General features: G+C 33.6%; 1 protein-coding gene across 2 annotated transcripts; it reads left to right on the top strand.

Annotated features, from left to right (window-relative positions):
- The first annotated feature begins 8,430 nt into the window (after nt 1-8,430).
- On the top strand, nt 8,431-20,893 carry LOC138324016 (alpha-L-fucosidase-like). 2 transcript variants are annotated; one of them, XR_011208608.1, is made up of 10 exons: nt 8,431-8,485; nt 10,742-11,108; nt 11,860-11,966; nt 12,108-12,238; nt 13,154-13,287; nt 14,019-14,116; nt 14,415-14,547; nt 15,103-15,273; nt 16,085-18,814; nt 19,157-19,169. XR_011208608.1 is itself a non-coding variant. In XM_069268993.1 (9 exons), exons 2-9 carry the CDS (start codon nt 10,759-10,761, stop codon nt 16,341-16,343), a joined length of 1,383 nt encoding a protein of 460 aa, XP_069125094.1. In that variant the 5' UTR covers nt 8,431-8,485; nt 10,742-10,758; the 3' UTR covers nt 16,344-20,893. The 2 variants fall into 2 exon arrangements, 1 of the variants encoding a protein (XP_069125094.1); XM_069268993.1 differs by having other exon boundaries at nt 16,085-20,893.
- Nucleotides 20,894-22,093: the final 1,200 nt, after the last annotated feature.

A 22,093-nucleotide genomic window follows, 5' to 3' on the forward strand; every position in this document is an offset into this window, starting at 1 on the left:
GACAACATGACATAACATTATATAGCCAGAGGACTGAAGTTCACGATAAACGATTGTGCAACATTGCGCTGATAAATCAATAGTTCATGAGAACTAAAATATGTACAAACACGGTATGATCCCGTTCAGTATTGTATCTTACATCAACGAACTTTATAGGTATAGTTTATGTAGTCAGGGTTACCCATCACTGTCGCTCATCACTTTTTATCTTTGTTATCAGCATCCACATTGTATCCTGTCAGCTCGTGACGACAGCTCGTGCTGATAGCTCGTGATGAGATTATATCACGAGACGTGTTATATATAGATACTTTATTATCTTACATGTCCTAATATAGCGTTGTTTGGTAGTCTTTACAGGCTAAAACATTGACACACATTTAAAAGAAGTTTGCCATGAAATTTTTATTATATCAAGAGGTCCACTTAGCTGTTTACTGGATGTTTTCAGATAATTTTTATAAAACTCTGATTTGTTTGTTATTACATGAATGACACGATGCTTTTGTTGATATGTAAAGAAGGGACTTTTTATTTCATAGTTTTAAATAATATTTGTTACATATCCAATTGAAAGCACATTTGACTTATTTGTTTATGTCAATGAAATGTAATAATTTATCCATGCTTTAGGAATCTGGAATGTCCCTGACGACTTCAGTATGACCGACTGGCAGTGCAATTCCGGTTGGAGCTCCTCCTAGATGTATACCTTCATTTCGTTCTTCGGTTACTCTCTGAAAGTAAATGGTAATTCATCGCGAATAGATCAATTAATGTTCATATACATTTTGTATTGCATTGGGCAATGATAATTGTAGATAAAATATCTGTCTTCAACAATGCTTGTGAATACTAATAAAACATATAGGCACTAGATATCGATATGTATTGTCTATGACAAGTATATTCCCTGGCCATCCAGCTGAAAGTGTAGATAAATAACAGGCATTTCAGTTTCATCATTATATCGGGCTGTAGAATTACTAATTGTTCCTTAACTATCAAGGGAAGTTCTAAACATCAACCTCTTCATAGGCACACATAAGCTTACACAAGAAAACGAATTTTAAGTTTAAGGAAACGCTTTAAAGGGGAATATTTTGTGAATGAGTTTCCTAAAGTAAGGGAAGATTAAATATTTTAGTCTTAGTGGACATATCCACACTTCCTTAACACACCAACCACGTCTGGTACCAATGTATGGTAACAACAAGCAGAGAGCTAATAGGTAAACGTATTGTTGGAAATAACTGCTTTATATAATCCCTAATCATTTCCAAATTATGTAATATGCATCCGCTTGTTTGAGAGAAATATGTGGCTAATGCACTTGTCATTATAGAAAACATTAATTTAGAAATTTGAACTACCGTTGATTATGATTGAATAAGTATACAGTAGAAGAGTTTCCTTGATGACATCATTTGCATATTCATTTGAGGGTCATTTGTTTTATTTGTTTTAATGGTTTTAGTTTTACTTTGTAACTCCGTATTCCAAATGACATTTTTTTTGGAAAAAAAAATCATTGGAAAAATGGAGTCTATACCAAACCAGGTGAACTGAGTAGTGAGATCAGTAATATAGTTTCGACATTTCCTTTACACCAGACGTTTAGCAACAATCAACGTTTTTTTACAGTTTTGTTATAGAGTCTAAAGAAAAGATGTGTTGTAGCGTCTTTGGAACGTAGTATTTGACAAGAATCTTTAAAGAAATAAATTAGACAAAGTAATTAAATTGTATCACGAACATAAATGCCTAAGTACCTTCACTATGAATCAATAAAACAGAACATCCAGTAATCAGTAATATAAAACTTTTCAAGGAAAAGCGGTGAGTCGAAACAAATATTTTAGTAATTAAAAAAAATGCTCTTTGGAATCATTATTCATTAATGACAAGTCACTCACCTCCGTGTTCAGGTTATTCATCCTTTCTTTCAAGGCCTTATTCTCTGCTTTCAAGTCCATATTTTCTGCTACCAAGCGCTTAATTTCTGCTTCGAAGTCTCTATTTTCTAAGAAAAAGAAGAATACATAAATATATACACTTCTGACCACAAGATTAACATGGATCAAGGGTAATATTACGAAATCTACCACACTATACTTCCTGTTATTCTCAGTAATTTATGTCGACATTAACCGAATTTTATCTTATTTGGTATGTGCAATGCCGTCTTTCTCAATTTTTGCAGTAATTTGTTTAGAATGATAAGCGCTAATGAAACGTCAATAAATCAGGATAGAGTTTTGGGTAATTTCAATTCAGCTGTAATAGTGTTCTTGCATAGTCACCGATAATAATTTATTTTATATAAAAGGTGTTCAACTTAACAGACATAAAAGGATTAGAACATAGACCGATCAAACCTATTGTTAAAAATCTCGGGTTTTACCAAATCTCTTAGATCTCCTAGGTACCGTAACATGATGTTTATCATGCATGACGTTCGTATTCAAATTGATAAGTTAAATCTTGCAATATCAAACAATTACTTGAAAAGCTAATGAATGATGATTGTACAGAATGATATATATTTTCCCAATGACATACTTTTCATTATTTAGCTTTCCGATAACATTTTCAACATATCTTTCAATGTCCGGAATACTTCTGAAATAATTTATGTCAAAACAATAACACATAGTACAATGTATCTGTTAAGTGAATATTCCGAATTTGCATATTACAGAGTTATCTACACTTGCGGGTAGGTATTGATTGTGACGTGATGTGTTTGCAAGCGTAACGTCATACTTTTCTGAGAAAACGACGTGAACTGCTCTCACAAAACAATGACGTAACAATCGGTACCTACTCACATCACTCTGTAATAGGCAAAGACGGAATAGTGATATTCAAACCAATTAAAGCAATTGCATGAAGGGGGTAAAACCTTCGATCGTCCTTCTCATTGTTTTCTATGTTTTCTTTTCATTTAATTCTTTACTCTTTATTTTAAACTTGTCGTGCAGACTACTTTTTATTTCATGTATTTACTAGGGTCAATAGGAGCATAACACTAAAATCGTTTTGCTTGAATTACTAATTTCAGCAAAACCTGTTTTAGAACAAACCTAAAACTATTATCAGGTTAGAAACTCATAACATGGAGGTATTTACAGGTACCTAGTGTGTATAGAGTATAATAAGGTATCTACATATACATTTTTTTCTTCCTGAAACTTTGCTGAAATAAAATGAAAAAAATAACTACAGTTCGTGTACACTTTTGTTCATGGTCTAATGGAACAGGTGTTGCCAAAATAAATATGACAAAACATCCAATATCGCTATAGTTTTATTAAAGGCCCACTACCTTTCCGAAATGGTTTTTAATGATTTTTAAAATGGGAAAGCGAAACGAGATCGATAAAATTTGTGTAATCACAAAAGTTATGTGTGTTTACCGTTACTACTACACTTACATAATATCATCACCATCTGAACAATTTAGTCAAAACGAATAGCTATATATTATACAATTATAGCATTTTGATGAGGTCGATGCATGTTTTTTATTGACCAAAGAAACATTATCGACCGAGGACGTAGTCTGAGGTTGACAATTTTTTCTTTGGTCATTAAAACAATGCATCGACCGTATTCAAAATGCTATAATTGTTTTATTATTTGACTTGGTTTTTCTTTACATGCAATCACGGATTTAAAAGCGTCACCTAAGTCCTTGATGCAAAACATAAATCAAAGTACTGAAAGTACTGCTGCGGTAAAACTTCTGGATGATAGGAGTTGATTCGAGTGTTAAAGGTTGATAAGTCAATGGTTATATTATCAGTATAACTGCAAATTGGAAAACGATCCAAAGAAAACAGGACTTAAACTAAGGCTGAAAAACTAATACAAATAATTGTTGTTTTATTTGGTCGTAATAATTTATCACATTGATTTATTTTCTCATATTTTGTACAGGTCAAGTTATTCTAAATACACATAATGCATTTCAGTGCAGAACCTTCAATCAAAGAGGAAGTATTTATGTTGTCAAGTTTATATAAAGAAAAGTTTCAGCATTATGGTGACTTGTAATGTCAAATTAAATTGATTTTTTTTTTGTTAAAAACTAAACAGGCATTCTTCAGATATCAAGAAAAAACTTACTGGTTATATTATATAAAATCTCATATAATGTTTAAGCAATACCGTACACGTATTTGACCTTTAATGACTAATATGAATGACATCAAGGATTTCCTGTTTAACAAAAATGTATCTAGCAAGTTTAAGAACACCATACTATCTATAACTACAAAAATTAATGGTTGTCAGACCGTGTAACATATATAACTAACGTATATTGTCATAAAGGATGACTTTCATGCTTCATAACTTCACTAATACTACTTTGACAACATATCAGGGAGAAAGAGGGGAAAGAGAGGGAAAGAGAGAAAAAAATCTCTGTCAGCTATCAGCTGTTTACCGGTATATGCTTTATCAAGTTTCAAGTACATGAATGTATATATATCAACTATAAAACTAAATAACCTGAGTTAATTAACTAAACGACATGTAAATGGCACGAAGGATGTTTTTTGTCAAAACATGTTAATATTTTTTCTCTATGTCTATCAAGTTTGTAGTACATTACAACACATATTCTAACAAACGGTAACTGCACGAGTTACCTAGATGACAAATATTGTAATCAGTGTCCTTTTCTAACTACAATTTGTAAATATCTTCTTATTAAACATTATGGAAAGTTGTTCAGCAAAATTTGGAGCAAGGATAGGTCCAAAATTCGGATCGCAAATTCACTCAGAAATTTTACTTTGACATGATAATTTACTTTGAAGTTTGACTATTGGTTCCAAAACTGTTTTCATAAGGCTTGAACATGATAATTCACTTTGATTGGTAGAAAAACAGTTCTTATAAGGCTTGGTTCAAGAAAAACATAATTGTAGTATATGATTTAATGAAGGATAGTGACACGCTTACTTTTTACTGTTTTGATGAATTGATACAAATCTATCAGATTAGTACTAATTTTGTGGAATATCACGGTTTTATTATCTGCTATCAGAGAATACCTGAATTAGGCTGACTCTGAAATATGTCAAATTTGTTTCCTACTTACATTAAATATTTCATATTGATCTGTACAATGTAATGAAAAAATAACATACTCCTACCGGGAGGAGAAGATGGGAAGACTTAATTAGTTCAGTCCAATCATTTGAAATGGGTTGATATTTCTAAAATTTCCTTTACAGTAACGAAAATTATAAGCTTCAGTGGTTTCAATATATATTATAGCAGATTCACTCAGCAATTTTACTTTGACATGATAATCTACTCTGAAAAAAAACATTGTGTTACAAATTATATAAGTACATTTGCCTAGTACAGAATAGTACGTACATGTAATACAATTTCATTTATATTTTAAACACCTCCGAATTTTTTTCATTTAATTTGCATAAACAACCAAACGATAAGATATCGTTATAAAAATGACACCTTAATCCTCTAAACAATAGAACAGCCAACTCTAGATCACTGCTTATTGTTTTGATGTGGTCATGATCAATGTATCACACCTTCACGCTTGACTGCACACTGCTACAGATACGAAGAGATGTATATATGGGGTGGTTATCTATCCTTTAATCTTTGAAATATTTTTCTCGAAAACCCAGCTCCCTACCGCTCCGAACCGCTGTAAATGAAAATGTGTATGAGCAAGGGACGTCAGAAACATTATATAACATGTGTTGAGAATATGTATAACAGTATTTACATTAAAACCCCTCTATTAAAACCACCCAGTGGTCTGAGTAAAAGTGGTCTTAATAGCGAGGTGGTCTTAATTCTGAGGTGGACCAGGTTTCTTCTATGATCATGACGATCAAGAACAGAAACTCTTTTTTGTTTCAAAATTGAAATTTTATGAAAAATGCAATATACATGTATATATAAATGTATATTATATATATATATATTTTTTTTTATTTTTTTGTTCAATTTTTTGCATTTAACACATTTACAAATACATGGGACATCAACATAAACTTGACATGACATATACATTACATTTATATAAAAAAAAAAACATAAGAAACATAACATAGCATGCTGAGTATGTACATGTACGTGTGGGGAAAAAACCAGTTTGATATATTTTGGTTAAGATAAATTTGCAAATTACTATATTTGATCAATTAGTTTTGTCGGCCATTAGAATCTTAATCATATCATATTTTAATGCATGCGTATCTAATCAAAACCAATAATTTACAAATTTTTTTTAAAGTTTGATAAATTAGGGACATATAATGCTATACCATTTATTTCTAGAGCATAGACATATTGTTTTAAATTAAATAAAGTTAATGGTGTGTGCTTATTTAAATCTTAAACTGAATTTCACTGAAGTAATTGTTGACAATCTAAATGAAAAATACTTTTTCTAGACATTACTTTCTATTATGTTTTAATTATAATTCAAATACATATCGTTAGTTTAATCAGAGATTTAGATAGTTATTAAATTATCTATATCTCTGGTTTAATTATCACATAGTATCACCTGAGGTAAATGAGAATCTATGTGTTTTAAAAATTGGTATTGATCTGTGTAAATTATTATTAATATTTACGTAAATCGATTTTAATTATCCCGCCATGTGCAATGATTGGTCAAATAATAACTTACGATCACAATCGGTAAAGTGTTTGAAAGACTACTGTGCAATAGTCAAGCGTACTTTTAACTAATGCAAAACACCGATTGTTTACCGCAACAAAATAGATGACACATCTATTGAAATGAGATGATTGACGTACGGTACTTCATAAATATCTGAAATAAGATCAATATATATATCATACATTAAAGAATTTTAATTCCATTGGCGTTACACGTATGAGAAAGAACTGCCTAAATCGTTCGATCTCGCCACCAGGGCTATCGAAAGAACGTTGCATTACTTGTGGTTTCGATCACGTCAACTGCCAGTCACAAGTATGCAAATGATGGCGATTAACACTCTCCTAGCACAGGTAGATAATCTGATAATTAGGTCGACGGAAACAAAAGACTGACTGATGTACCTGCGGGTAGTTGTTCACGGGTTGCTGCGTGCGGGAAGGTGAGGCACAGCGAGGTGTGAAGTCACATGTGCCTGTTGTCATAATCAAAGGGTCAATTAGTGTTAATTTAGTGGTCGTTGGGACTATGAAAATCGGTCGTAAAACGGAATAGCGGTGTGATTGTATTTCTGAAGAGAAAAAAAATCGGAAATGAAAATAAGTGGCCGTAATAGTGGGATGTTCGTAATTTAGTGTATATGCTATACAGTACATGTCTATGTTTGGAATAAACTTTTGGAAAATAAAAAATAAAATAAAACAAAAATAAATATAAAGACAAAATAAAGAATATTTTCAAGCATGGTGAATTAACAACAAATAAAAATATGAAATAAAAAAAAAAATAAAAACAATCTGCCTCCGATAAGGGTTGAACCCGGGCCGTCAGCATGGAAAGCTCAGGACTTACCACGACACCACTTGTATCTGTTGAATGCATTGGGAATATTATTTTCTTTATAATCAAATGCAATTCACTATATTTTCTTATTTTCTTCGCAATCCACTTAAAATGATATTGATGCTGCTGAATAAGTTTACAGAATGATTCTAAACTAGTTTATATTGTATCTGGGTGCAAATTACAACTACATATACCACAAATGTGTGGTTATTCAGTTTATTCTTCACGACACCAGCCGGGGGGGGGGGGGGGGGGTAAAAAGCTAGTTCCGGAATTGCGATCCCAATACTGGTAAAACCAAGTTTTACCGTAAAAATCAATATAATTATCTGTCCCTGGCGCCCTTCATAACAAGCTTTGCCTGACAGTCATATAATTATCGTATTGTGTTTAAAAGGAAACAGTGGAGACGTTTAGAAAAGTACGCCGAAAGACTTCCATGGTTTATGAAATTGATGTTCCATTTCAAAGTAAGCGAAAAATAGCAATTCTCAAATGATTATGTGTAATATTGTAACAAGCTGGTTATGAAATATTAATCAGCAGTGAAACAAGCATGTATGGTTAACCTAAATCTATTGTAGATTTGGATGCTTCTGAGTTGGAATACACTTCAGAATTTGATGCAAATAACGCATTAATGAGAAAATTACCGAAAATAAATAAACTACTCAATACGAATTCTGAAAATCGAATTCCGGGAGCATGTCGGAAATTATTGCCGGCCAATTGACCAATGTGTAGGGAAAATGACGTGACAGTTTCCTTAGTGCGTTAGTCACAAAGCTTTTCTGTGACATCGATTGAGACTAAAAATGTTTCCCAGAGTGCCAAGTGCGATTGCTTGAATTCATATAGGAACGTAATAGTAACTTCCGTTCGATGTGAAGTTGAACATCATGTGATGATCGGTGATCGAGTAACTGCTTTTAGATTTGAGATAAGACACAGGTTGAAATAAAACTGTGATATTGTTAAAAAGTGTGAACAAGTGCACTTTTCCCTTAATCTAGGTACAATTTGCAGTGCAGGGAAAATCATAACATTTACTTTCAATTTACATACGTAATTCAGTGTTATGTAACAAACCTTGATTGGCAAGTGTCAACAAAAAGGTTTTTCAGACCGTTTAGTGTTTGCAGCATGAAGAAGGTAACAAACTTTTGGTAGGCCTACCTGTAGTTGCAGAAAAATTTCGCCGTCAAGCGTTTTTACTAAAAGATAGTTGAAAAGACAACAAATCGTAAGTTGTGTTACAAAGAAATCCCGTATTTTTTACACTATTTGCAAACCAAATAAGCCCATAAATCTTGTATGTACATTGTTGACCATAACATAACCTGAAAATCATAATTTACTGTAGCGTGATTTGAATCGATCATGAAAGTGTAACTGAGTACACTAAGAACTCGGCTAGTGTTTAAAGGATCTAATAAATTACCAGGGTGTCAAATCTGGTAAGTTTTAAATTAATTTTCTCACTTAGGGTCCCGTTACAATAGATATTACTCAAGTATTGTTATTGACCAAATAACACTTTGGTCAATTACGTTCTGTCCCCTAACAGTTCTTGTATTTCATGCCATCAAAATGTATCTTACAAAATCGTACTTTTAGAAGTTTGACACTGGAGCTATACCTGATCAAAACAGTTCTATCTAACTGTTATATCTTCTCAAAGTAATTGTGAACATAGGTCTTAAACAAATTACTTTTCATCTACATTTTGCAGAAACTTGGTACAAATCTAGAGGTCACATACCATTGTTTTTACACAGGACTCATGAATCTCGTCAAAACCATGATTTTAGTTAGGTATTTATGTTTATTGCACTAAATACAAACATACCTGATACATGGCGTTTTATGGAAAGTTCCAATGGGTTCAATGGTTTGAGTTATGAGAAACAAGAAAAGTATTTCTGTAGGATGTTCTATCTGTTATGTTGTTTTGCAGATTTCAATAAACTTGAACTGAATGGAAGGCATTATCCCAATGTTCAATTTTATTGAAACAGGATTATAGTAGACAGAATTTAAATAGGCTAAAGACTTTGCACTTTCAAATTTATTTGAATTGGATGAAATAAGTAAAAGTGGTAAAAGTTTACAAATGGGATATTTCTAAGTAACTTAAATAAAACCAATGTGAATTTGTTATATAAATACCTTAACGACATGTATATTACAGGAAAAAGTATCCCACTGAAATTGAACTATGAATTTGGGTACCACTACACAATTGATTGAATCGGTAAACTTGTTGTTACAAAGTTAATTGGGCCAAAAATTCTTCTAAGAATACTTTAGAAGCCTATGATTTGCGACTAACGTTAAGGTTAACCGTTGAATTCCTGAATGCAGAAGGCCTATAAAATTTTGACGCTTCATGGTTTGAAGCAAATTGTCATTGTAATTGTCATACGTTTAGTAATCTTAGGGTACTCGACACAGATCCCCGGGTACTGCTTTTGTAACAAATTGGGACACAGATCTACTGCTTTTCAAATTTGTGTTTTGTGCTGTTTGGAAAGATTGATTGATCGATGGAGATTTGATGAAATCGTATGTGAGTTCAGTAAAGATAGCTTCAGTCGTTAATTGTCTACTTCATTTCTATTTGACATTCATAATTGCTAATGAGCTGCCGTAAAGTGTCAGTCTAGCTATACCAGTCCCAGAGGAAATGTTTTTTGCACATGCACAACAGGAAGTACTACATTCGGACGGTCTCTTGTGTTATCCGATATGACTATAGTGTGACCTATTTAAGTGTACATGTCCGTCAAGTAGATTGTTCTCGCTTCAAAAGACGGTCATGAAAATTAAAATGTATTGAAAAGAAAAGGTTTCATCCTTGGTGAGTGAAAACAAAAACAAATGAGTTGGATTTTGTAATACTTTTAATATAAGTTCTAGACTTGTTTACGTACATCCAGACGAATTGTCCTATTTTGACGGGTACCGGGTACACATTTTTTGACCCGGTTACATCCCCAACCCGACCCGTAACCGGGTATTCAGGTACTCGTAACAGCCCTATGTCTAACCTCGTCGATATTGCATGCCCATCAGAAGTTTCTCAATATCGACATCTAATATTACTGGATAAGCTGATACATGAACAGTTACTATCTAACGTTAGGCCTATCTAGCCATGATAAAATATTTCTTAGTCTTAAACATCATGTATCTTCCTATTTGCAGATTTCAGAAGCTTGACCATGTCAAAGGTTCATCACCTCGCCTCGTCGCTGGTCATTATTTTATGTATAGGAGTGATCAGTAGCACTAAATACACACCCGACTGGGCTTCACTGGATACCAGACCACTGCCGGCATGGTTCGACGAAGGAAAGATAGGAATAATGCTCCATGTAGGAGTGTTTTCTGTCCCCTCCTTTGGCAGTGAATGGTTTTGGGATGAATGGAAGGCAAATGTCCCATCTTATGTCAATTTTATGAAGCATAATTATCCACCAGAATTTACCTATCCTGACTTTGCACCAAAATTTACATTTGAATTCTTCAACCCAGATGAGTGGGCAAAGTTCTTGAGTGATGCTGGTGCTAAGTAAGTATAACGTCAATGACTTATATAAATATTGTGTAATGTGTAGTTGGAGGAATCATCAGCAAATGAAATCAATCAGAGTTTGGGATACCTCTACACATCGATATCCGTGTCAGTATATGTACTGTTAACAAAAAGACACAAATATTTTCTAATGATGATTTAGGTAATAACATTTGACTCACCTATTTTAAAATCTGGTCTGGACTGACAGTCTGAAATATTACGCAGGTACCAAATATGGCAAAACTTATGACAAAACATAAACTCCATAAGATAATCTTGAAAACAGCTGCCTAGATACAGATAGCAGAAAGTTTATTATTACTTCAAAAATTCACATTAATATTCGGTCTGGCAAAATCTTGTTTGGTCCGGATTACTCACAGTCCTTACCAGTGCGAATGTCCTGCCATTTTTTTTTCAACTTTTGTGATGTCTGTAAAACAAAGAGAGGTCAATGAAAACAAGATACATTTATAATGGAAGCATTATGTTGTGTCCATACTCAGCAAAGTAATGTCTAGATCAATATATCGATGAATAATATATTGGATTAAGGGGGTGAGAGCTTATTTTCTAATCAATTGATATATTATATAATTAACTGCTGTTGAGAGGGTGATATTTTTCCGCTACAACAGTTACAGTAGCTATTGATACACTGATTTTAAACAATACCATGAATCCTATTGAATTGCATTAATGTCTCAGCTTGGTCATAATGAGTGATGTTTTTATATTTTAATAGATATGTAATCCTTACCACAAAACATCATGAAGGTTTTACGAACTGGCCATCCAAGTTTTCATTCAACTGGAACTCCATGGACGTTGGACCAAAACGGGATATTGTTGGTAATTAAGTTACACATACACAAAACTTCTTCAAATCTCTACTTTTCAATCTGTGCGTCTCAGTTTAAACTTTATTTATTCAAATATCTTAGAACAAAATAAATGTTTGTAAAGTTTCCAATTCTTTTTTAAAATTCACAGGTGAACTAGCTGCAGCTGTGAGGAAGAGGGGTGATGTGCATTTCGGAGTTTATCATTCACTGTACGAGTGGTTTAATCCATTATACTTGGAGGACAAAGCCAATCATTACAAGTCGCAGAATTTCATCAAGGTACTGGCAGGGTATTTACTGCTGTCATTATATCACTATTAGTGTTGGACCGATTCTCGATTTTAATTTGATGATCGACCGATTATGAATTTCCTAAAGACCATTGATTATGAAAGTCAGTAATCAATTGTTAAAATGGGAGATATGTTGTGCTGATTGTTTACTGATCTGAAGTTTTATTATGTGTATTTTTTTGGTGCAAAACCACATTTCAAAATGTCCTAGACAAATAAAGTTAGATAAACACTATCTTTAATTTAAAAAAAAATACTTCTTTGTACTGTTGCATTTTTGGTTCATATTATATCTTTTTAAATATCTTTAGAGAAACTTCTCGGTTAAATATATAAATAACGGAGAGTTTTCTGTAAATGGTATCCATAAAATCGATAATTATTAGGTTGTCCTAAACCTATCATTGATTATAATTTTACAACCGTTTCCCAACACTAATTACTATTTTCATAGAACTACCATCTCATTTTGTATTCAGTATTTGTATATTACAGAGTTACCTCCCTTGCAGGTTCTATTACAGAGTTACCTCCCTTGCAGGTCTATTACAGAGTTACCTCCTTGCAGGTTCTATTACAGAGTTACCTCCCTTGCAGGTTCTATTACAGAGTTACCTCCCTTGCAGGTTCTATTACAGAGTTACCTCCCTTGCAGGTTCTATTACAGAGTTACCGCCCTTGCGGGTTCTTATCCACTGTAATGCCATTATTTTGTGCCTTATATAACTGGTCTCTGTAATGAATTGTTAATAAGATCCTTCTCAAACCAAACCAAAAACTTACAATTTAAAAAAAAAAAAGAAAAACAGCCTAACTCTTTTGATGTAATGTAATTATTTCGTCAATATATTATCTTGATTTTAAAATATTTTGATTTTATCTGATTTTTCTGTACCTTAAGGAGAAGCTCATGCCAGAGATGTATGAATTGGTCAACAATTACAAGCCTGAGATTTTCTGGTCGGACGGAGACTGGGACGCCAAGGATGTGTATTGGAACTCGACAGAGTTTGTTGCTTGGCTCTACAACGAAAGGTTGGTGTGATGACGTAGCTGTTCTAGGTGTGGGGCCATGGTGGCCGAGTGGTTAAGATGTCCCGACACATTACCACAAGCCCTCCACCTCTGGGATGCGGGTTCAAATCCCATGTGGGGCAGTTGCCAGGTACTGACCGCTGGTCGGTGGTTTTTCTCCGGGTACTCCGGCTTTCCTCCACCAACAAACCTGGCACGTCCTTACATGACCCTGGCTGTTAATAGGACGTAAAAATAAACAAACCAAAGTTCTAGGTGTACTTTTGGTTTTTTGATTGAGAGAAGATATAGATTCTGAGCCAAAAACTGGCAGATTCAAATTGTTAAATTAAAAAACTCTCAACTGAGTAGATGAAAATTTGCATGTACCTTGATATTGCTGACTCGTACATTAATAGTGTGTGCCATGCATATCAAGATGTTTAATATATTTTGGATGTGGTATTTGTTTTTCTTTGGTTATACGAGAATTTTGAGATCCAAAAATGACGTGTGGTAAAGTACAATTAATCGTCAAAAAGTCTTTGGGTGATTGTGAAGTCATATTTTGACATGATTTTTGTAATGTCATAATCACAGGAAGGTCAATCATGCTTTACCCACATATTTTTGGTATCTTGAAAGCCCTGTATTATACCTATCTATTACAGCTAGTTTACAGTATATGTATGTATATACCTGTATATATATGTATGTATGACTGAGTATATGCCTGTATTTGTCTTTTATAGCCCAGTGAAGGACACAGTGATAGTGAATGACCGATGGGGAAACAATACAAGATGTATCCATGGTGGCTACTGGAACTGTAAAGACAGATACAACCCCAGTAAGTATTTAGTCTACAGTTTCATTTCAGTCGTTTTATGCTAAAAAGCTGGACATTTTTAACCTAATTATAAGAATTGATTCTGAACAAATCTACTATTATTAATGGGTTTTTTTTTCTTCTATAATAGTGATATTTAAACAAATTTAAAAGAAATTGTGATTCTCTCTCTCTCTCTGTATGTAATAAGGCTTCGATAGGGATCTAGTTCAGATTTTTAACTGCTCATCTACCCATGTCAAATACATAAGTTTGGATAGTAACATCCCCACCTCACAGGTACCTTTTGTTTCTACAGGAGTCCTACTGAAGCACAAATGGGAGAACATTATGACAATGGACAAGAAAGCCGGGGCATACCGCCGCGAAGCCACACTCAGGGATTACTACACCATGGAGGAACTGATAGAGAACCTGGTCTCCACCGTTAGGTATACACCAAATCAATGATTTCTGTTCATTTAGGTTTTCATACATATATAACTCAATCTAATTAAAATTTAACAGCTTTTTATTCACTTCAGCATGGCCTAGAATCGGAACATTAAATTAGCATGGGGTATTTGTAGCTCTTTCGAGAGAATCAATCGCACCAGTTTTCATTGGCGACACTCCATTAGGGATCATGCTGACACCAAATAAGGAGTTGTTAGATCTTGTATTGGAACGTATCATAGAGTATCGTAGTGGAGCGGAATTACAAATCTAATTTTAATTAGATTGGTACATGTATATTACTTTGTTGTAAAATTGATTTATAAATCTTAAAATTCTTTTGTTGATATTTGAGAACAAAACTTCTTTTTGGAATATCAAGTTGAAATATTAATAGGTATTTTGCTGGAGTAGACCTAAAATTTCCTAATATATCCCATATATCTTTGCTGATAGTATCAATCGCTTTCCTGATTGGTATTTGTTTGAACATTTTTCAACTTCCATGATGTAATATGACTGAATAAAAGTGCCTACTGATTGTTTTGTAGTTGTGGTGGTAACCTGCTGATCAACGTTGGTATCACCCATGATGGACGTGTAATTCCAGTCTTTGAGGAGCGTCTCATGAAGATGAGAAAATGGCTAGATGTGAATGGCGAGGCTATCTATTCTACAAAACCATGGACTCACCAGAACGATACTCTCACTCCTGGAGTCTGGTATGGTTTTTATCGGCAAAAATCAAGAAATTTAGATAAACGCATGAATTTTAAATTAGAACCTTCACTAATGATATTGGGGCATATATGTACTATACAATATAGCTGGCTTTTTTAGAAGGGGGACATTTTTGCAGCGATCTTCGAAATGTTGAGAAATTGTTTTAATACTTGCAGTCAGACAGCAAAAAATTAAACCCACAAAATTTTATATTTAAAGTCATGAAAATTTTGACCTGGGTAATTACCTGGTTTTACAAGCTATTCTTAGACCAATACCTTTAACTTAATATCATTTTTAGCTCGCCTATTCGAAGAATAGGGGGAGCTAATGTTGTCACCCCGGCGTCAGCGTTGGCGTCCTATTTCACGTTAAAGTTTTTGAGCAAGTTTCTGTTTCGTCAATTGTTTAAGCTTAAGTCACCATAAATGTTTATGATTTTATTTTCCTAATGTGTATGGATGCTGAAAGTGATAATACAACCAAATTATGGGCCCTTTAGGGGTTTTTTGAGTCTGTTAATTTGTCATATTTCCATGTTAAAGTTTTTGAGCAAGTTTCTATTTTGTCGATTGTTTAAGCATAAGTCATCATAAATGTTTATGATTTTATTTTCCGAATGTGTATGGATGCTGAACGTGATAATACAACCAATTTGAGTCTGTTAATTTGTCATATTTCCATGTTTAAATAGTAAATACTTGAACATCAACTTCTTCTGAATAGGCGAGCTTTGCTGTTCTCCAACAGCTCTTGTTCATTTCTCTCAAATCAAAGATCTCATAGTCCCCTATATCCATTGTTTTCCAGGTACACTTCGAAGGAAACTGTGAATGGGACAGTAGTATACGCCATTGTGCTGGACTGGCCAAAGATTAACCTACTGTTGCTCGGCGCACCAGACATGGCCAACGACACAACTGTAAGCATGGTCGGGTACCCGGGGGAGCTGAAATGGGTGCCAGGAACAATCTCAGGAGTCGTCGTAGAGATCCCACCCATTCCTTATGGCAAACTGCCATGCCAGTATGCATGGGTCTTCAAGTTTACAAATCTGAAAAAATGGTGATTCTGGGATACCTTGTTGAGGTCGATAGCAGAGGCTGACTGAGGGTGGGTGGGAGGGGAATTATAATCTTTTCTACACTATTATAAGTTAGAGGTTTCTTTTACAGCATTCCTTTATATTCTTCCACCTCTATTTTAGTCATTACACAATATACACATGTCAATATTGTTTGTTTTCAGCATTTTTCCAAAATATAAATTTTATTTCAGAATTTCTTGTGCAATAACCGTCTGATTTGATCTGCTTTTGTTACTATTTCATATTCTTAAATTGCCAGACAGTGATTATTAGTTCTTTTATACTATATTTTTGCTATTTATTCTATATTTTTTTTTCTTCTTCTATATACATTTGTATTTCATATGGCTTTTAAATAACATTCCGATATTATAGAAAAATCAAATCTCAGCTGACATGCTGGCATGTCATATGCCATTACTTATTAGTATAGATTGAGGTGTTTGCTACAAAAGGAAGTCATATCAGCTAGGTTTGGAAATTCTTGTATTTAAAGAGATTTTAATAATAATGTTGTTATGGAGAGAGAACAGCAGGTACTTTTAAAACCTATATTGAGTTATTGATGATATTTGTGTTCTCCACATATACATTCTAGTTACATACGGTAATTATATTGTCCCACTGTCATTGTGATCTATTAGAGTTACTTCCCTTTGTTGGTGGAGTGAAACGAAAGAAGGACATGTAACTCTTGATAGATCAGAATGCAAAACGATCTACCCACCAATATATAAAGACTCCCGAGTTTTGTTAAGAAATCAATAATATCATCTTCAGAATGGGTATATTCAATTATTGATGGAGTAAACAGTTAATAAATGTGATCAGAGTTAAAAAAATTCAAATAGAATTATGAGGTTCTGCTATTTAGTATCATTTATGATAATGGTGGAACTTACTTTTTCTGTATTAAATTGTAAACTGAACTTTTGATAATGTCATGTTGAAATACAAACAAAATACTTCGGCATTTCTGTATTATTATTGACCTGTTACCATCCGGGTTTCTGGTGTGTTAAGGTCAGGGGGAAGAGGTCAGGGGAAAGAGGTCAAGGGGAAGAGATTTATACATTGTACATGTATACATGTTATTAATTGGAAGTTATTTTTTATAGAACTTAGTATTTCAAAGCCGTTTGTTTTTATTCTAATACAGTTTGTGAATATTTATACACTTTATGTATTGTTTAAATCTCAAAATATGGTATATGATATAAATACACAATGTAGATCCATTTTGATTGTGTACTGTGTTGAATGCATATTGTAACATGCCACGTTGTTTGTCAAGACAACCTCACTGAAATGTTCATACTTTAATTAGTTTTCTAGATCGTATGATTATGCCTTTCTACATGCCCTGAAAATATTTCCAAGGCCAATTTCAATTTAATTACCTCTATGCAATCATTCTATACCAAGTCAATAGAAATGGCAATTATTCTATGATAAGAATTGTACAGCAAGAAATTTTACTTTCTAAATCACATAATTATCTAGTCAACTGTACAGGTGCCTAAGTGAGTGCCTGTATGTAGAGATGTTTTGTTACTGTATCAGTTCTCCATCTTCTGATAAATGACCTTGACCTATTTTCAAAATGAAAGTGTTTATGTGTGTTAAATTGTTTGCATTATTTGTTAGAGATACAAATGTGGCCAAGCTAGGTTGTACATGTTCTTTTATAAGATTTGGATTCCGTAATTAATTGAATTTGTACAAAAATTAACACATATTATCCACTTAAAAAGTTTCAAGGTCATATAAATAAGCTAGAACTCAACCAATATAAAGAGTTTAAACATGATAAAATATTTTTTGAACTACAACCATGACATATACATCGAATAATAAATCAGCTGATCAGTCATCTATGATGCGTGTTGTAGAAATAGGGGGTGAGAATTGTAAAAACTCATTTATATTGAAATATCAAATGTTATATTTCTAGTGGCCCATGTCCTTCTTTGTTCCTTTTACTCTTATTTACAGGGTGATGTTCTTTATTGAGTTCTTGTAGACAAATTAGGCTGTTTACATTAACAAAAGTTCATTTTTTTCTTACACAAATGTGTTCTCCAAACCCTTTCATATGAACTGACAAATCTTTAAAATAAAAATTTATGGTATTTAAATAGTGTTAGTGTTGAAGTAAAAAACTTTTTATTTGTATTGTTTATGATTTTTTTTTGTATATTGATGCTATTTTTAAATTAAATCTTGGATTTTGTTTCTTAAAAACCTATTTTGCTTGTTAACATTTTTACAATATATGAAATCCATCTTGTTAACTTGAACATTCCATTGTATGTGTAATGTGTTAAATCACTTTCATCTTGAAAGTGCTCCATTTAACTTGTTTGTAATTACGGTACATACATGTTGTGTAGCATTCTTTTGGTCCTTAATTTTTCAAAAGCCTGTCCATATGCATTAATTTTGTATTTAAAGTGAATAGTCGGGCAAAAAATTCCAGTCTAAATGCGTTAATTGGCCTTCCAAAAGTTCTCACATATTAATACAACAGTCAAGTTCTGCTTAGTTTCCCAGTTCTGGCCATTGAAATAAAGAAAAGTTGAAAGCATTGAAAGCTAGGCTGCGTGTAAATGTAACCACGGACATAGTCAGCCGGGAGGACGTTTTAGGACTCCTATACTTTAAATTAATTTCTACGTTCGCAGACAGATTTTGACGAGAAAGTTTATTTTTCTATTCCATAAGAAATTATACTGGATACATTCACACCATTTTTTAGCTACTTTAGCCATCCTTGCCCAACTGTTCACTTTAAGCATTGATGTCACTGTAGTCTGTTTTTTAATTGTATCAGGGTATGAAAAAAATTTGTTTGCAAACTGTGAATCCGCTACGCGGATTCTCACAAAAGTTTGCAAACATTTTTTTTTCATAACCCGATAAAATTAAAAAATAGTGACATCAATACTTATAATTAATTTTATACTCCATTTGATGAAATGAAGTATGTGTAAATGTAACATTATAGTGGTTTTTCAAGGGATTTTTTTTCCCGAATCAATACGCAACGTCAATGTCTCGATAGTGACGTCACGATAACGTCGGGGTTTCGCGCCATTCTCAGATTTTTTTTTCATAGTGGTATGCAAAAAAAATATTGGCCAATCAGAAAGCCAGATTTGGTATGAAAACAAAGAAAAATTAATTATATAAATAAGTAAACAAATTTTACGTGAAGGCACGGTAGAGCTTCTTATCCTGTCTGTTCAGCTAGTCATGCAATACCTTTGAATAAGGTGACAGACAATCAAATGACTTCATTGATTTCAACTACTAGTAAAATTCCTATTAGCATTTGTGTGGAGACGCTGATATATACATGTAGGTTGTTATCGTCACTCAGGTATGTAGATCTAACATTACAAAGCCAATTATCATGTACGTCTGTGTATAAAATATAAAAAAAAAATATGTAAACATAGATTCTCATTTTATACGCTTACAATGAATTTGTCCGAATCTTATTACAATACATATCTTTACTTCATAGAAGATATGACAACATTCCACTAGGGGTCACATTCTCGTGATCTTTTGAATTGGCCATCAAATTGCTACTTCCACAATCTCAAATTTTATGGGACGAAATAGTTTGCAAGAGCTGTTGGAATAATTTTCATGTACAATGTAGTCATCTTTCCCCAAAGAGCACACCATACATGGTTAAATGGTGGTATGAAATGTTGTTTTCAGTTTTGAAGTACAGGGAGTATAAAGGTTACCAGAACATGACCCCAAAGGTGATGTTGTCAGATCCTTTATGAAACAGTGTAATGGATATTTATTTTGATCAGATGGAATTTTCCTAATAACTTATTATGCTGGTTCTTCCAGTGCCTTCACAGGAGCAATATACATGTAGTCTGTTCAAAATTCACAAAGTTTTATCGTTACGAAAAGTTGTGACGATCTTAAATATGTATGTGATATATAATGTTTATATACAATATGTATTTGTATTTACGTGTGATATTATACTCAGAGCAAGTCTGAACTTGAATTAAACTTATCTTTACTTTTATTCATTCGGAAATTTCTTTGAAGTGTCATCTTATTAACTATTGACTACTATTTAATGATTAACACCAATAAAATCGATCAAACACAGGGACTTGGCACAAATTTTAGCTACTGTTGTAGCAGAAAAGATATCACCTTCTGAAGGTGATATCTTTTCTGCTACAACAGTAGCTACACAAATTTCTAACCAACAGTATTTATATTACTATAATACATATATACTGTTGGTAAGAAATTTTTGTCAGGTCCCTGTGGTACCAAACACTTTAATCAAATCTGAGAATAATACTCTGGTATGAGCATAATATTTACATTTCTTTTTCATATTTGGATCAGACTTCTTACCAGAAAATTTCTTGAATTATACTCAAATTGATATGATGCTCAATTTATTACAGATTATTTAATCACAATATATTTTATGCTCGAATATGTTTGAAATCAATAAACTTTACTTTCACTTAAAAATTTAATCTGGTTTGTACTCAATATATCTTTTCCATCTTGTTCAGTACAGACGGAGGGAAGGGGAAATAACTCTGATACTGACGGAGCGAAGGAAAGTAACTCTTCTACTGACATAGTGAAACTAAGGGAAGTAACTCTTCTACTGACATAATGAAACTAAGGGAAGTAACTCTGATACTGACTTAGTGAAACTAAGGGAAGTAACTCTTCTACTGACATAACTGACTTACAGACATAGTGAAACTAAGGGAAGTAACTCTTCTACTGACATAATGAAACTAAGGGAAGTAACTCTTCTACTGACATAATGAAACTAAGGGAAGTAACTCTTCTACTGACAGAGTGAAACTAAGAGAAGTAACTCTAATACTGACGGAGCGAAGGGAAGTTACTCTGATACTGACGGAGTGAAACAGAGGGAAGTAACCGATACTGACAGTGAAATCTACATATAGGAAGTTAGCAAGTACCCAACATGGACTTCGAACTCACAACCCAGATGTGGTGGGTTTGCGGTAATATGTCATGATCTTAACCGCTCGGTCACCATAGTTATGTACACTTTGCCAAAGGTGTTTATGATTGTGTCTGGAAGTCATCAAAATATTCACCAAAGATAAAAACTATTGGCTACACTGAAGGTTTCAGGGGTCAATGATATAAGGATGTTTTTTGTTTTGTTTTGGTTTTTAGCTCACCTGGTCCCAAGGACTGAGGTGAGCTTATGGGATACCGCAGCGTCCGGCGTCCGTCCTCAGGCGTCCGGCATCCGTCGTCCGTCAACAATCGACTTCTTCTCCATAACCGCTGGTCGGATTTCAACAAAATTTGACTGGTAGCATCCTTATGGGCTACTAACTGAAAATTGTACAAATGATGGGGCTGATCCCCCGGGGGCCTGAGGGGCGGGGCCAAAAGGGGTCAATTTGGCTATTTCCATATAAACGACTTCTTCTCTGAAACCAAGCATGGGATAGCACCCATAATGCAATGGTAGTATCGTTATAGGGTGGGGATTCAAAATTGTACAAATGATGGGGCTGACCCCCCGGGGGCCTGAGGGGCGGGGTCAAAAGGGGTCAATTTGGCTATTTCCATATAAACGACTTCTTCTCTGAAACCAAGCATGGGATAGCACCCATAATGCAATGGTAGCATCCTTATAGGGTGGGGATTCAAAATTGTACAAATGATGGGGCTGACCT

The sequence above is a fragment of the Argopecten irradians genome, chromosome 5 (assembly GCF_041381155.1).
Source record: "Argopecten irradians isolate NY chromosome 5, Ai_NY, whole genome shotgun sequence".
NCBI classification, from domain to species: domain Eukaryota; kingdom Metazoa; phylum Mollusca; class Bivalvia; order Pectinida; family Pectinidae; genus Argopecten; species Argopecten irradians.